The sequence below is a fragment of the Cetorhinus maximus genome, chromosome 1 (assembly GCF_964194155.1).
Source record: "Cetorhinus maximus chromosome 1, sCetMax3.hap1.1, whole genome shotgun sequence".
Classification (NCBI taxonomy): Eukaryota; Metazoa; Chordata; class Chondrichthyes; order Lamniformes; family Cetorhinidae; genus Cetorhinus; species Cetorhinus maximus.
In genome coordinates this window covers 62,931,298-62,948,933 of record NC_135879.1, presented here as the reverse complement: position 1 = coordinate 62,948,933, position 17,636 = coordinate 62,931,298, and the positions used below count along the sequence as shown (strand labels likewise).

Genomic DNA, 17,636 nt, shown 5'->3' with positions numbered 1-17,636 from the left:
GATGGAAACAGGAATTACAAAAAGGACTACAGATAAAACGAGTGGGCAAAAGGCATTCATCGTGGGTAAGTGCAAAGCCATCCACTTCAGATCAAAGAAAAGTATTTTCTCAACAAGAACGATCGAGGAGGAAAGATTTGGGTGTCCCGGTAAACAAATCAAGAGCTACTGCACAGATACAAAAAAGCTAATGTAATGTTGGTCTTTAACTCAAGGGCGAAGAAATAGAAAAGAGGCGGTGGTGGTGGTTCAGCTTCAATTGCATAAATCCCAGTTGTGTTTGGTCATTGCAGTTCAGAAAGTTTATATAGTACTGACCTTGGAGGGATATAGCGCAGGTATACCAGTAGATAGGTGGGTTTAAAGGATTACATTATGAGGGCAGGTTGCATAAATTTGATTTACCGAAATATTTTAAAACTTAACATTCATATTAAATTGAATAAAATTCAAGGAAAAAGCAGTGATAGAGATGTTTTATTATACATATTTAGACAGTTTCCTGGACAGGGGGTTCATATCCATCAGCTCGATCTACTTTAGCACCAGTCTCTTCACCTGATGGTTTGCTTGAGCCACTTCCTCCTTCACCATGCAGTTCCATCAGTTTCCCCACTAGAAGAAAATATTTTATTCAGTTATCTTAATTGTACATCATGATCAGGTCAGCCCAACTGGCATATAAAATCCATATTTAACAAGCTTATTTTGTAAAAGTCAGTCAGAACATTTGTCCATCCATCTCTCATAACTAAGCCATAGATGGTTACCATGATTCTAAAATTAGAATATATCTAACTAGTTTTCTAATGATTCAGCCACTCTAGTTAAAACTGGCATTTTTTTTTACCATCTCCATTGCTGCTGTGCCCCACAGCTCCATCACCTCTACAAAGGAGTCAAAGTTTATGGAGGGGAAGCCTGCACTTGGAAGGCCACAATTAGATAAGCCTTACTGAATGGCAGAACAGGCTCCGGGGGCCAAATTGCCTACTCCTGCTCATATTTCTTATGTTCTCTGCCTATTAAAAATGTTCAATATCTCAAAATCAACAAAACCTTGAAGAGTGTAAGATGAGGGAACATGTAGATGAAGCTATAAAAACCTTAGTAAGACCACAACTAAATTACTGTTTACAAATACAAGATCCACAAAATATGAACACCCGACACTTTTTAGGCACATAACCTAGTCATCCAACAGTCTTTGGTCATAAATCCCTTCCATTTAATTCTGGCCATTTTCTACTTCCCATTAACTGTGGGTTGTAAATTGTGGCACCATCCTACCCAAGATCTTTTACCTCAGCAATAAGATCAAATGTGGTCTGCATGATTCTCAGAAATTGAAAGGGGTCACTAAGAATAAAAGGTTGATACTGCAAAAATTGGGAGGGAGGATTGAATGAATATACAAAAGCACTGAAAATAAAATGGTTCTCAGCACTGGTAATTACAGCGGGATACAATGTAATTGAAAAGCAAAGTTTATGTTTGAACAGGGCTAAAGTTCAAATCGCTGATTAACTTAAGAGAAGATCTGAGGGCAGTACAAGAAAAGATTCTCAATATTCTAGAGGGTTATGTTAAAATAGAATCCACACTGTTATATATGAGTAGAAAAGGAAATTCAAATGGCTATCATAGTCTACTTAAAGAATTGAAATGAAGTAGAGGGATAAATGCCAATTGTACAAATACAGATGGGTAAAAGGTGATGATTGTGTTTAAAGAGGGGAAATAGCTTCTGAGAATGCTACCAGGCCTCATATCTGAGTCAATAAGTTTTAGTTCAAAGCAATAAGCACTGCTCGATTTAGTTCTGGGAAATGTGGAGGGAGAAATAGTTTATTTAAAAGTTGGAAAACAAGTGGGAAATAGCAATCAACTTGGTGCGGTTCAATGTGAGAGTAGAAAGGAGTAAGATACAAGAGTTCTGGAAATAGGGTAAACTCTGAGATGCAGCCAAAAAAAAACAGTTCTGTGGCTAGATTAAAACTCAAAAGGGATAAAATATAGTTAATGCTAAAAATGAGAATATACTAGTATAATAGGGAAGTGAAAGGAAAATGAAAGAACAAAAAGGAAACATGAATAGGCTTGCTGATAATATAATGCTGCTTTAATAAGCACTTAAAAAAAATTAAGAGAACACTGGCACCAAGAAAGACAAAACGAAAAAAATTGAACTGGTGGGATTGCATTGGGATGAAAGGGGAAATACAATTGCGGAATATAAAGCTCTGGCACATTAAATGTTTTATATCAATTAATATAAATGGTGATGGGAGTAATTACACAGGCCGTCAACAGAGGGTGGAGTTATTAAAAATAGAAGATACTGGTTCTAATAAAAGCTAGGAAGAATACAAGGTGGATAAATCACCAGATCCTGGAGTGACCACAGGTGAAACCTTAAACCGCAATCTCGATTTTAAACCTGCCGTCAATATTAACTGTGCTGTACAAGTAGGTCCAACGCATCATGGTTTGTATAGACAACTTAAAATGCTGTTTTTAACATATTTTATTGCCAGTCCAGAATCTGAATTCAGGGGACTCAGATGTACACATACACTAAAAATACCAGCTGTAATTTGCATAACCACAGCCTAAGTAAGTTACAACTGAATACCTGTGCAATACTGTGATGCTATTTTCCAAACTCACCCATTAAAGTCACCTAACACAACATTCCATTGGGCGTTAGGGGCAAAGGATTTCTGTTCAACTGTTACTCTGACAAAGACTATATCTGGAATGTGGTCTTCCCTTTTCAGATACCAACAGACATACTATGTGTTTTCAATATTTTGGCTTTACTTCAGATTTCTTGTATTTGCAATTTTTCATCTTTTGAGTTAACAGCAGACCAGTAAAGTGGTCAGAAGAAAAAAACTGGCTACTTTTGTTTTAGCATTTTATTTTTAAATTAGGCAATAATTCCATGGAAATGTAATTTAAGCATAAAATTTAACAGCAGACTTGAAGTCCGGTCATAAAATAAGGGGTGTTTTACACAAAGTATTTTAATGGCTCTTGATCAGCTACGCAACATTCAAAATCCTGTGTTATTATTGCTCAATTTGGGTTCTTGTGATTTCATGCAACTTCTGTGTAAGCAGGGTCTCCTTTGGGATGAGTTTTACCCACGGGAGATTGGGGTTCAGCCTATCCTCTCTGGCAGGCTCAGCAATTTGATACATGATCCAGAGATGTGCATAGTATGCCAGGGCACTCTACTGAATTTGGCTGGCTCACCATTGGAATTTGGAAGGATATCTGTCCCTGTCCATAGCTTTATTGTTCTTCAAGCTAAACCTAAACTTCCAGTCATATACATTGCAGGTGGTGTGTCCATACAGATGTAAAAGCCTTGCACGTATGCGCAGAGGTGTACTGGTAGGCTGGGCGCAGCAGAATGATGCATTGGTGCTCAGCGGATGCACTGGCCACTGTACAAGCACAGACTGGCAATCCTGCGTTGGCACGAGTTAGTGATAGCTGGCAACACACATGTGACACATATGACATCCTTGTTCAATAAGGGAGAGAAGGATTAAACAAGTAAACTAGCCCACTTTAGCTTATCGGTTGTGGGTAAGCTCTCAAAATTTACAATTTGAGATTTAGAAATCCATAGGATCATTAAGGATGGTCAGAATGAATGTCAAAGGTAAATGGTGTTTGAGAAATATTCGTTTTTGAAGGAGACTGAACAAATAGATGAAGAATGCAATATATATTGGCAGTCATTTGGTTGTACTGAACTTGAATGTTGCTTGCAAAAAAAAGACATGCTGTTGAAGCTTTTCATCTTGCACTCATCAGGACACTTTGCAATACCAATAGTAAAGGGAACAACAATTTATACCATGAGAAAGGAGTGCTAATTGGTTGCCAAGTGGAATGATTGGCAGAGGCATTGCCATGGAGAATGCACCAGGGGACAGTTAATTGCCAAGCTTTTGTTCAAATTCAAACCAGGCAGGTCAACTCTAATTGATCAGGGCATTGCCATGGGGAATGACTATCCCCCAAGCTTTAGTTTAGTTGAAAAAGGCACAATGCATGGACATGCTCCTTCTGTCTACAATGGACAGGGACCCATGTGTGAACATACATAGCTTCTAGCATGTGTAAGTTAAGTCACACTGTAAGCCCAACTGATTACCTTAAATTGGTTTTCAGCATAATTCTTGACACACTCAGGATTGTTTAGCAAGTGTTGCCCAATCATGGAATCAAACTAACGTTGGACACTATGTTTGAGTTTTGCAAGTATGGGCTGGTTGGGTATGGTCTGTACTATGCCTGTTGCGAACAGCCGAAGGGGCGTGCTGTTTGACACAATCCACAATCGTTGGGACATATGGTCTACATACCTGGCATCACACTGACACTAAAATTCATATACCACAGTACTCATTTGTGTGGTAGGCAGAATGTCTTTCTAGCTTGAGTGCGTCTTCCTGTTAGTAGACAATACCATTTGTGCTGCTACTGCATAGTAACAGCGTAAAACAGCTAGCTTCACCTATTGCTCAAATTTAGGACACCTTACCCTGAGGTAGACTGGGCAATTTTCAGAATCGAAGGTGGCAGCCTTAGGCCCATTCATGACTTTGTGCAGTATAGTGAGCAATCAGCTGACTAGGGTAGCCATTATCTCACAGAATGGCTTTGATGTGCCCTACTTCAGCCTCAAGCTTGCACGGTGAGAAAATGGCCCAGGCCCTATTTAGGAGGTGGCCAATAAGGCCAATCTTCTAGCATGTGGAACTGTAGGAATCCCAATGCATATATTGACAGTTGAAGGCAGGCTTGCAGTAGACAGGAGAATACCCATTGGCAGATTTCTCAACTAGCATATAGAGGAAAGGAAGCTCATTTGACTGCTCCATTTCAACGGTGAATTTGAGCGCAGGACAGAGCCCATAAAAGGTGTGTAAGGAAGTTCTTACATGCAGCTGTGGATTCAAATATAGCAAAAGTAGATACTGCTCCAAAGCCCTCATCTTCCTGTCCATACTCCTGTAAACCGACATTGGCTCACAACTCAAAGTATCATGTTCTGCTTTCCCACCCTCATCCACAGACTCCTTGCTATCTAATAAATTAAAAATTCTTCCCATGTTCCACTATTAGTGGCATAGCTTTCAGCTCCCCAGGTCCTGCTCTCAAATCTCCTCCATCTCTAAAAATACTGAAAACTCAGTTCCATTCAATTTTCAGTAACCTCTTGCCATGCGTGTTCTCCTGCTCCTTTCCACTTCACATTCACTTCAAAGCATCTCTGCATTAAAAGGTGAACAAATCCAGACCAATTATGTTTGTCATAGAAGACTTGGTATCCAGAAGAGACTCCCACCCAATGTTTTAAATACTGGATACCCGAAATAGGAAGACATCCATTTTCCAGATCTAATCTCTCCATTCTAGACATCAGTATCCATAACTGTCTTTTAATTTTGTTTAATGCTATTCATGATTTGATGTGCTTGTAAGATCTAAAGCATAACGTTTCAAATACAAAAAGGCACAGGTCAGTCACACTTACATTCAAACTTGGGCTTCTTTAGCATCTTGACTTTTCGAACATACACATCATGGAGCGGGTAAATGGACTGGCATGCTTTCTCAATGTCCTTACCAATGCTGTCTGGGATCCTAAAAAAAACAAAAATTGGACTGCTAAGAACATTACAGGAACTAACAACATTCAAGTTAAATGGTCAAATGGCCTTTTCCAGCTTTTACAGTTCTCTATACTAGAAACGCCATCAAACAAAGGTCGGCGAGTACTAGACTCATTCATGCACTTGCATATTCCAGAATTTACTCAAGGTAAAAGATTATTTGAAGTATACTAGGAAGAAAGTTTATGAAAACAGGAATACTACAACTTAAATATAGAGGTCTGCAGCCACTGACAAGTGTGTCACTCACTATAGAACAATCACAGATGAGGGATGGTTTGAAATCTGAATTGTGCTGAATTCTATATAGTCATGTCAGCCAGGGCACAGAACTGCATAGTGTCTCAGACTGAACCTTGCTGGAAAGCAGGCTTTAGAACATGGGGTACAACTGTGATGCATCCATTTCTCATCGTCAAAACAGCCAGACAATATAACTGTACACTCATCTCCATTCAAAATAAAAACAGAAATTACCTGGAAAAACTCAGCAGTTCTGGCAGCATCGGTGGAGAAGAAATCAGTTAACGTTTTGAGTCCTCATGACCCTTCAGCAGAACTGAGTATAGTTAGGAGAGAGGTGAAATATAAGCTGGTCTAAGGTGTGGGGGGCGGGGGGGGAGAGAAGTTGAGGGTGGGGTGATTGTGGGGATAAGCAAGCAGTGATAGGAGCAGATAATCAAAAGATGTCACAGACAAAAGGATCAAAGAGGTGTTGAAGGTGGTGATATTATCTAAGAAAAGTGCTAATTAAGAATGGAAGGCAGGATACTCAAGGTACAGCTCTAGTGGGGGTGGGGTGGAAAGACTAACAAAGTTTTAGTTTTAGATTTAAAAATAATGGAAATAGGTGGGAAAAGAAGAATCTATATAAATTATTGAAAAGAGGGGGGAGAAACGGGGTGGGGATGGGGGGAGGGGGAAAAAGCTTTTAGCTTTTTGTTTTTATCTCCATTCAAAATGTCCATTTCACCTGTTTTATTTTAAAATTTAGAAAAGATCAATTTCCCCCTGAATATGGTCTGTATTACTGCTGTCTAAAAAAACTTTGTTAGGACATATAATAGAGCCTGCTGCCCAGAATCTTACATGAACAAGAACAAAGTGAGCACAAGTCTGGGATTCAGAAAAACAAGAGACAAGCATCTTGACTGGAAGATCAACTTCTACTTTTTGACAATTCCAAATAATGTACTTCAAAGCTCAGCAGGGGAAACTCAGGGGGGGAAATGTATGCCATATTGCACAAAACATGGAAAAGATCTAGTAGCATTCAATGGATTGTTGTACTTTGTCTCACCGTTCCATGGCCCATTTCCACCAGCTAGTTCTTAGCAGTGCAGAGCGCATGGTGGAAATGTCCTATGGAACGATACCCCAGTTAAGGTGAGACTCAAGGGAGGCAAGGAATATTGGCATCGGGGAATGTTTTGGCAAGTGCCTGGAAGTTTGCATGTAGACTGAATGGACATGCTCAGCAAAGCAATCACCCATTGTTTGTTTGGTCTTCCAAACTGAATAGCGTCTCATGCCACCACAATGTCAGCAGCCAAAACAGTACACCGGGACCAGATCCTTTGGAATGCCAGGCAGGAAGATGTGTTTGGTGATGGCATTGCTCTGGAAATAGCAGAGGACAATCATTGAATGAGGAGGCAGGGCAGGTGGATGGCGAGAACAAAGGGAACTGTATCAAGTTCTTGAAAGGAGGGGGAGGTGTGAAGGCGGATGCGCCAATCACAGTGGAGGAGAACTGAACAAGTATGGGTGGCATTGATGTGGAAGGTGGCTTCCTCAGAACAGATACGATGGAGAAACTAGGAGAATGGAACAGTCATTATGGGAACTGGGTGGGAGGAAGCGTAATGAAGATTGTTGTGGGAGTCAGTAGGCATAAGATAGATACTGAGTGACAGCTCGTTCCCAGAAATGGAGAGAGAAAAGTCAGGGAAGGGAAGAATCTCAACTGGACCCAGGCCATGTAAAGATGAGAGTGAAGTGCAAATTGGAAGCAAAGATGACGAAATTTTCCAGTTTTGAGGCAAAAGCAGGAACTGGCACTAATAGTCATCAAATGTGGTAAAAGGAATATTCCATGCATCCCATGATAAGCATAGCTCACAGGTTTCAATAGTAACACGTTTAATTTGGAGGAAGCCAGTAGAGTCAGAGTTGTTGTTCATTGCAAGGACAAGTTCAAAGAGGCAGGAAGAGGATGAATGGGTTCTGGTCCATAGGCCACCCTGGTGGGAATGGAGACATCAAGGAACTAAATGCCCAAGGTGAAAACGAGACAATGAGGGCCAGGAAGGAAATAGGTGAAGTGATCACTAGACTTGTGGATATAGGTTGGAAGAGACTGGGTCAGATGAGCAGAAATTTGCTACTAGATGCTAGGAAGACCCAAACCATGCCTTTGATCCCCACCGCAAGATCTGTTCAGTAGCCACTGACTCCACCCCTCTTCCTGGCAATTGTTTCAGGCTCAGACGGTTTGCAACCTTGGTGCCATATTCGACCCGCAGATGAGCTTCTGACTATATATTCACGCCATCAGAGAGACCACCTATTTCCACCCCTTGAATATCTACCCCTTTGCTTCAGGTCATCTGCTGCTGAAACTTTTAACCATGCCTGGACTTCGAGACTTATCTATTGCAATACTTCCATCCTTCATAAATTTGGTCATCCAAAACTCTGCTGTTCATGACCTTGTTTGAATCTCTTCAGTCAAGTTCCATACCCATGGCAAACAAAATGAGTGAAACCAAAGTCAAAAATGACATCCATGTGATGGTGGCACATTATCTCACCCTTCTTCACCTCTTCCAGCTGTTGACACAATCAACTATAATCATTCGTTTCTATATCTCATTCTTACAGTTCTACATTTAACAATCAACTTCTAACTAGAGGATCTCCAGAAATAGCTTATTTCAGCCAAGTTTCCAAACCCCAGAATTTCAGTGCCTCTTGGTGACATCATGCAAAATGGGATAGCTGCCACGTTTGCTAACAATAATCAACTTTTACCTCTCCACCAATCTTAACCCTTCACAGGCCTATCTTGTCAAATTGCTTACTCAACATCCAATCCTGTAAACCTCCGCCAGCTTTGCAACCTCACCACACAAAACCTTCATCATCATAAAATGGTTACAGCACAGGAGGGGGCCATTTGGCCAGTCATGTCCATGCCAACTTTCTACAAGAGCAACTTGGCTAGTCCCACTCTCCTGCCCTGTCCCCAAACCCTGCAAATTTCTCTTTAGATGCTTACCCAACTCCTTTATGAAAGTCCCAATTGTATCTGCCTCCACCATGCTGTGCATTCCAGATCCTAACCACTTTCTACGAAAATGTTTCCACCATGCTGTCACTGATTCTTTTGCCAATCATTAAATTTATATCCTTTGGTTCCTGACCTTTCTGCCAATGAGAATAGTTTCTCTTTATCTACTATGTCTAGACTCCTCATGATTTCGAGTACATATCAAATCTCAAAGGAGAACAAACCCAGCTTCTCCAATGTCTTTTCAATTGAAGACCCTCATGCTTGGAACTGTTCTTGTAAATCTTTTTGGATCCTCTATAAAGCGTTCACATCCTTCTTAAAGCACAATACCTAGAATTGGACAGAGTATACCAGTTGAGGCTAAACTAAAGTTTTATAAAGGTCCAAAATAACTTCCACACTTTTATACTCTATGCCCCTGTTTAAAGAACCTAGGAACTTCTATGTCTTTTTAAAATACTTTCTCAATTAGCTCTGCCACCTTCAACAATTCGTGCACATAGACCATCAGTCTGCTCCTACACCCCCCTTTAGAACTTATGCTTTAATTTTATATTGTCTCTCCTCAATCTTCCTATCAAAATGCATCGCTTCATACTTTTCTGCATTAAATTTCATCTTCCATGTGTCTAGCCACACCACCAGCCTATGTCCTTTTGAAGTCTGTCACTACCCTCCTCAGGGTATATAATACTTCCAAACTTTGTGTCATCTGTAAATTCTGACCTACAAATCCAAGTCTAGGTCATTCATATATAGACTAAAGCAATGTTTCTAGTACCCTACCATTGGGAAACTCCACTGTATCTCTTACTCAAGTCCAAAAAACCAACCATTCATCGTTGTTTCCTGTTACTTAGCCAACTTCATATCCACTTCATTTTTATTCCATGGGCTTCAACTTTGCTGGCAACTCTATTAAGTGACACTTCACCACAGTCCTTTTGGAAGTCCACATACACCTCAACCACACTGCCCTCATGAACCAGCTGTTACCTCAAAAAACTCAAATCAAAGTAGTGAAACACTATTTGCCCATAACAAGATGTGCTGGCATTCCCCAAGTTAATCTACACTTTCCCAAGTGACTGTTGTCCTGAATTATTGGTTCTAAACGCTTTCCCACCACTAAAGTTAAACTGGCAGGGCTTAGTGGTTGGGTTTAACCTTACACCCTTTTTTTTTAAGAACAGGCCTGTAGCAATTTTAATTCTCTAGTCCTCTGGCACTGCCACCTCCCCCCCCACCCGAGGAGGATTGGAAGATTATGGCCCATATCTCCATAATTTGCACCCTTTTTTCCCCTCAGCATCTTTGGATGCATCCCATTTGGTTCTGGGGCAACTTAACAACTTTTGAACACAGCTAACCTTTAATACCTCCTCTTTACCATCCTATATTGCCTTTCGCTATGACTTTGAACACAGAATATAAGAGTAGGCCATTTGGTCCCTCAGGCCTGCCCTGCCATTCAGCTAGATCATAGCCATTTTCCTGCACAATCCTCACATCCCTGGATATCTTTAATATCTAGAATTTTATTGATCTCTGTCTAGAATATACTTATATGACGCCCTTTGTGGTAGGGAATTCCAAAGGTTCACTACCCTGAGTGAAGAAATTCCTAATCTGTCCTAAATGACCTACCTCTTATTTTGAGATTGTCCCCTGGTTCTAAATTCACCCCCCCCACCCCCAACCAACAAGCCAGGGAAAAAAATCCTTCCTGTATCTAGCCTTTTGATAATTTTGTATATAACGAAAGCACCTCTCATTCTTTTAAACTCTAGAGGATACAGGCCCAGTCTCCTCAAAGGACAATCCCACCATCCCAGGGGTCAGTCTGGTCAACTTTCACTGCACTCCCTCTATGGTAAGCGTATCCTTCCTTAGGTATCTTACTCCTTGTCATCCAAGGAGCTCTGACTTTGGTTGTCCTTGTGGGAATGTACCTCAACTGTACCCAAACTGTCCCCTCTTTGAAAGGCACCCAATGGTTCTGGTAATTTTGCCTGCCAATCTTTAATTCCAATTTACTATTTTTACTTCAATTGCTCCTTACCCTTTCCCTACACCTTGATGTTATCATTGTTCCCTCAACGTTCCCCTACTGACACTTGAGCCAGTTCCACTTTTCTCCAGAACCAGATACACTTCCCTCTTTGTTGGCCCGGAAACATCTAATGCATTCTCCTGAACACTTTCCAGAAAGTCTTCCCCCTCTCTGTTTACTATCATTATCACTACTTTATAGTTCTTGCATATCCCTCATTTCCCTGCAAATTTGCTCCTCTATGTCTTTCCTACCAGTTGACAGCTTGTAGAATACACTAGCAGAGTAATGGTAACTTTATTGTTTCTGAAAATGGCTGTTTAGGAAAACAGCTGAGGCCTGGACATAGGGCAATTAAGTTAACTAATGCCGTAATGATAGATGGCATTTGGGAGTGTGAAATCACAGGATACACAGGTTTTTAGTGAACTTTAACAACAGGCACATAGTTCTAATAGTCGAGGCTCTACCAAAATTTAGTTGGACATGGTATAATCAACATGGTAGTTATATGAGTATATAAAAGTGAGAACAAGTGTTTCAATTCAATTTCCAAAATCAAGTGTCCAACATCCAGAAACAGTTCTATGACTAACAACCCATGCTGAAGTGGCTTGAGTTGCAACTGCCCAGACTCAAAATTCATGCTAGTACAAAAAAAGCCTACCAACAAGAGCAATTTGCCATATATTTAGCACTTATATTTCAATTTTACTCCAGGGAAAAGCCACCTAAGAAAGTCTTAAAAACATGTCAGAACATAAAATCTGTTTGTCAGATTACTCACAACTTGTTGACAATCTCCTTGAGATCATTGGTTTGCACTTCGCGAGTCATGATCTCCACCATCTTCTTGCGGATCGTGCGGACCTGCTGGTGTTGTGCATAGGAGGTTTTACGAATCTGGTTGGTGCGCTTCTTTGTGAATCCTACACAAAAGAGGCGCAGCAAGTATCCATCTGTGGTTTTGACATCAATATGGGCTTCAATCATGGTCTACAATTAGAATAAATTAAGAAATTTCATGAGTACAATTCACAGTACTAATGTCAGATTAACAAAACCGTAGAACATTACTTCCATATATACAACAGTGACTACACTTCAAAAAGAACAGCTACGGATGTTGTTTTTATGTATGTATGTATATGTAAGCCTTCAATCAATTCTAAGCATAAACCACAATCTGAATTTAGTTGGACAAACAAGATGGGTCAAGAGTTGATGGAGTTATCCTCACTGCCAATGTTGGGGGAAGAGGAAAGAAAGTAAACGAGTGCTAAAGTCTAGGCACTGTTGTAATATAAATGCAGTAGCTAATCTTCACATAAGGCCCCACAAAGAGCAATGAAAGAAATGCCTAGGTCATCAGTTTCCTCAGCTGAGGGATAAATATTGGCCAGGAAACTCAAAAACTCCCCTGCTCTTCAAACTGTGCCTCCAGATCCTTTATGTTCACTTCACAGGGCTGCAATTTAATGCTTCACCTAATAACACCTCCCCAATAGTAGCTCAGTACTGCATTCCAGTGTCAACCTAGATGTGCATTAAGTCCCTGGAACAGGGATCAATGACCAACTGAATCAGTTAGGGGAGCTATCAGTGATCAATAGTTGATACTCAAGAAAACAAAATGAAAGGATTCTCATTCCTGCTGGAAGATGTACACATAAATGGGTCAAATTTAGTGCCCACCCATAGCGCAAGTTTGGAGGTGAAGAACCTGTTGCCTTCACTCGATTAATTTCAAGGCAGCAAGGCCCGTGTGGATGGCCTTCCAGCCTGGATGTTAATTGAGGTTTTCGAGTGGGTAATTAATGCCCACTTAAGGGCTTCACCCTGCTGCCGCTGGTATAAGCCAGGTATGAGTAGTTGCCCTAATACAAAGGCCCTCGGTGTCTGATTGAGGGTCCTGACATCGGAATGGGATCAGGCTGCTTAAAGCCACTTTCTCTGCCCATCTCTCCAATCTCCACCCACCCCTACCCCATGACCATCATCCTGCCCTCAATCATTGGCCTTTGGTCCCTCGTTGATCCGAGGTGGGTGCATTGCCAGCTTGCCACCTGGATTAAATCCCACCCATGGTAACATTGATGTGTTTGGATGAGATGGGGTGACCATGGGGGATTTCAATATGCAGGTAGACTGGGAAAATCAGGTTGGTAATGGATCCCAAGAAAAGGAATTTGTAGAATGTCTACGAGATGGCTTTTTGGAGCAGCTTGTGGTGGAGCCCACTAGGGAACAGGCAATTCTAGATTTAGTGATGTGTAATGAGGCAGATTTGATAAGGGAGCTTAAGGTGAAGGAACCCTTAAGAGGAAGTGACCATAATATGATAGAATTTACCCTGCAATTTGAGAGGAAAAAGCTGGAATCAGATGTAACGGTATTACAGTTGAATAAAGGCAACTACAGAGGCATGAAGGAGTAGCTGGCCAGAATTGACTGGGAGATGAGCCTAGCAGGAAAGACAGTGGAACAGCAATGGCAGGAGTTTCTGGGAGTAATTTGGGAGACACAGCAAAAATTCATCCCTAGGAAGAAGAAGCATACTAAAGGGAGGACGAGGATACCATGGCTGACAAGGGAAGTCAGGGACAGCATAAAAGCTAAAGAGAAAGCATACAATGCGGCGAAGAGCAGTGGGAAACCAGGGGATTGGGAAACCTACAAAGACCAACAGAGGACAACTAAAAAAGAAATAAGGAGGGAGAAGATTAAATATGAGGGTAAACTAGCCAGTAATATAAAAGAAGATTGCAAGAGCCTTTTTAGATATATAAAGGGTAAGAGAGAGGCAAAAGTGGACATTGGGCCGCTGGAAAATGACACTGGAGAAGTAGTAGTGGGGAACAAAAAAATGGCGGAGGAACTGAATAGGTACTTTGCGTCAGTCTTCACGGTGGAAGACATGGGTAACATCCCCAAAGTTCAAGAGAGTCGGGCGGCAGAGGTGGGTATGGTGGCCATTACCAAGGAGAAGGTGCTAGGAAAACTGAAAGGTCTGAAGGTGGATAAATCACTTGGACCAGATGGACCCCCAGAGTTCTGAAGGACATAGCTGAAGAGATAGTGGAGGCGTTAGTGGTGATCTTTCAGGAATTACTCGAGTCAGGGAGGGTCCCAGAGGACTGGAAAATCGCTAATGTAACCCCCCCCCACCGTTTAAGAAGGGAGTGAGGCAAAAGACGGGAAATTACAGGCCGATTAGCCTGACCTCGGTCGTTGATAAGATTTTAGAGTCCATTATTAAGGAGGAGATTTCAGAATACTTGGAAGTGCATGGTAAAATAAGGCAAAGTCAGCATGGTTTCATCAAAGGGAGGTCATGCCTGACAAATCTGTTAGAATTCTTTGAGGAGGTAATGAGTAGGTTAGACAAAGGAGAGCCAGTGGATGTTATCTACTTGGACTTCCAGAAGGCCTTTGACAAGGTGCCACACAGGAGGCTGCTCAGTAAGATAAGAGCCCATGATGTTAGAGGCAAGGTACTAGCATGGATAGAAGATTGGCTGTCTGGCAGGAGGCAGAGAGCAGGGATAAGGGGGTCCTTCTCAGGATGGCAGCCAGTGGAGTTCCGCAGGGGTCAGTGTTGGGACCACAACTTTTCACTTTATACATTAATGATCTAGATGAAAGAACTGAGGGCATCCTGGCTAAGTTTGCAGATGATACAAAGATAGGTGGAGGGACAGGTAGTATTGAGAAGGTGGGGAGGCTGCAGAAGGATTTGGACAGGTTAGGAGAATGGGCAAAGAAGTGGCAGATGGAATACAATGTGGGGAAGTGTGAGGTCATGCACTTTGGTAGGAAGAATAGAGGCATAGACTATTTTCTAAATGGGGAGAGAATTCAGAAATCTGGAGTGCAAAGGGACTTGGGAGTCCTAGTCCAGGATTCTCTTAAGGTTAACTTGCAAGTTGAGCTGGTAGTTAGGGAGGCAAATGCAATGTTGGCTTTTATTTCAAGAGGACTAGAGTATAAAAGCAGGGATGTGCTGCTGAGGCTTTATAAGGCTCTGGTCAGACCACATTTAGAATATTGTGAGCAATTTTGGGCCCCTTTTTCTCAGGAAGGATGTTCTGGCCCTGGAGAGGGTCCAGAGGAGGTTCAGGAGAACGATCCCAGGAATGAAAGGCTTAACATATGAGGAACGTTTGAGGACTCTGGGTCTCTACTCGATGGAGTTTGGAAGGATATGGGGGGGATCTGATTGAAACAGAATACTGAAAGGCCTGGATAGAGTGGACATGGGGAAGATGTTTCCATTAGGAGAGACTAGGACCCGAGGGCACAGCCTCAGAGTAAAAGGAAGACCTTTTAGAACAGAGATGAGGAGAAACTTCTTTAGCCAGAGAGTGGTGAATCTATGGAATTCATTGCCACAGAAGACTGTGGAGGCCAGGTCATTGAGTGTATTTAAGACGGAGATAGATAGGTTCTTGATTGGTAAGGAGATCAAAGGTTACGGGGAGAAGGCGGGAGAATGGGGTTGAGAAACTTATCAGCCATGATTAAATGGCGGAGCACATTCGATGGGCCGAAAGGCCTAATTTCTGCTCCTATGTCTTATGGCCTCCAAGGACAAACAGCTTCCCTGTGATCACTTTGGGTTCAAATGAAGACAAGCCACCACGGCAAAGTTTTGAGCGAGGGCAACTATGTGCTGCAGCCGCAAAAAGCCCCCAGTTGAGGCAGAAGTAAGGGTTATAACACTTCAGTATGAAGTATAAAACACTTCAGACGTAAGTACATTAGATTATGGAAAGTCAAATCTGAAACAAGCCAAATCTGTCCCGTTCAAATTTAACATTTTCATGGAACTAAACATATATACAAAATACAGATCATCCATTGTAATTTTGGTCCTTGGTAGTGGTTTCACATTAACTGCACCGTATTTCTGAATTCATCTGGTTGACTTGGCACTAAAGAAAATCAAGAGCAGTGAAATTCACAACTCTAATCCCGGACACGCTGATTGATAAACTTACCTGCCATTTTTTAACCATAGAGCACATCTTATCACGTGTTAAGTCCATGCCATGAAAATTGGTCAGACAGTTTTTGCCCTGAACGTCCTCCACGATCAGCTTAAATTTACGGAAGGCCACTTCATCGTTCTGCAAATCAGCAAGACTCACCTCAAATACACGGCCTTTCAAGCCTTCTGAGGCAATTTCTACGTGATAGTTGAGAAAACAAGGCAAATTAACACATTGGAGAATACAGATTCAACATTTAACCTAGCAGCACCCAGTTTTACAAAATTAATTTTTCAGGAGATACTGATGGGAACGTCAGGATGGACCCAGTTATTATTGGGTCATCCAGGGCCGAAATAAGATATCATGCATACTCCCATTATCAAACAGAAAGAGGAATCCACTGCTCAGGAGGAATCTATAAGGTTTCACTGCAGTGACTGTACTTAAAAGTATTTCACTAGTTGAAGGTTTTTGGCACTTTTGGAAAACAAGAGGTATGATTTAGATACAGGTTTTGCACTTCATCCCCCACCCACAAAATTCTTGGTCTTACTTTTAGTGCAGAAATTTTAGCTACAACATGTTTTCATGAATTATTTAAAAAAATGCAAGTCAGGGTTAATATTTTCTGAAGGCTTAAATATGCTCAAGAGATAACCTCATTATGTCATTCTTAAGGATCTAAATACTTACTAGTTCCCTGGGTCCTGGTAACCAAGGTTTTGCCCAGGTTCCTAATGTTAAACATCGCTGGAGCCTTAACATCGTACCAATCCTTTTTGGAGAAGGGGTCCACGCTGTAAAAACACGTTGTAACAAGATTCAGAAAAGTACTGGAATCGCAGTTCCCTGGTTCAGTTGCAATCGACTCGCAACTGAACGTAAGCAACCTGTGTCCGGTTCAATTTGCTCGGTGAAAAACCCCGAGGTACAGCCGCACCTGGCGAGAGCTCTCCGAACGACGCCAGGAAGATAAAGACCAACTCTTCTTACACCGGGGCTACATATCCTGTTCCGGGGAGCCCGCGCTCTCAGTTCCGAGGTTTGGCCAGACTCAACCGGCTCAGTTACATCGGACATTTCCTTTTATAGTTTTCGCGATCCCTAACCGCCACACCCGGCGGCACAGGTCTCCGTTCGCGCTTGTAAAGCAGGTCCAGAGCAGCCTCGCAGCCCAGGCCCGGCGGCCACCGTTCCTTTCCTCTCCCTCCCCGCACTCACCAGTACCACAATCCCCTAAATATCAACGCCATCCCCCGGATTATCTCCCATATCGCGCACGATCCCTACTGAAAAGGATGAGCGGATGGCCGCTCACCCGATTTTGGCACACTTACATCTTCTTCTTGGCTCCCTTTTTACCTCCTTTGGTCAGTCTCTTGTTTTTACCGACCGCCATGTTGCTCGAAGAGCTGGGAAGAGGAAGAGGAGGAGTTAGCGCGAGACTTTTGCTCGGTCACGGGGCAAAGTGCGGGAAATCCCGCGAGAACTGGGAGACAGGAACGGTCCAATAGGCAGGCGCTCCGACAGCGCCGACGTTCTGCGCAGTAACAGTGAACCTTGAGCTGAGATAAATGTCGTAATTGTAAAGATTG

The 17,636-nt window shown here is 42.0% G+C and overlaps 1 protein-coding gene across 1 annotated transcript; it reads right to left on the bottom strand.

Moving 5' to 3' along the window:
* Positions 1-459: 459 nt before the first annotated feature.
* rps3a (ribosomal protein S3A) lies at positions 460-17,485 on the bottom strand. Its single transcript, XM_078541264.1, has 6 exons — positions 17,379-17,485; positions 16,735-16,838; positions 16,048-16,235; positions 11,835-12,043; positions 5,561-5,670; positions 460-615 (listed from the first exon to the last, which is right to left on the bottom strand). The coding sequence occupies exons 1-6, from the start codon at positions 17,438-17,440 to the stop codon at positions 491-493; spliced, it is 798 nt and encodes a 265-aa protein (XP_078397390.1). The 5' UTR covers positions 17,441-17,485; the 3' UTR covers positions 460-490.
* Between the last annotated feature and the right edge of the window lie 151 nt (positions 17,486-17,636).

Bases quoted from the DNA above. Each gene is read 5' to 3' on its own strand.
- rps3a (XM_078541264.1), bottom strand. From the start codon at position 17,440: ATGGCGGTCGGTAAAAACAAGAGACTGACCAAAGGAGGTAAAAAGGGA. The intron at 16,236-16,734 runs GTAAGTATTTAG...ACTATCACGTAG, and splicing joins TACCAGGACCCAGGGAACTA to AAATTGCCTCAGAAGGCTTG. The intron at 5,671-11,834 runs GTGAGTAATCTG...TGTTTTTTTTAG, and splicing joins AAGGAGATTGTCAACAAGTT to GATCCCAGACAGCATTGGTA.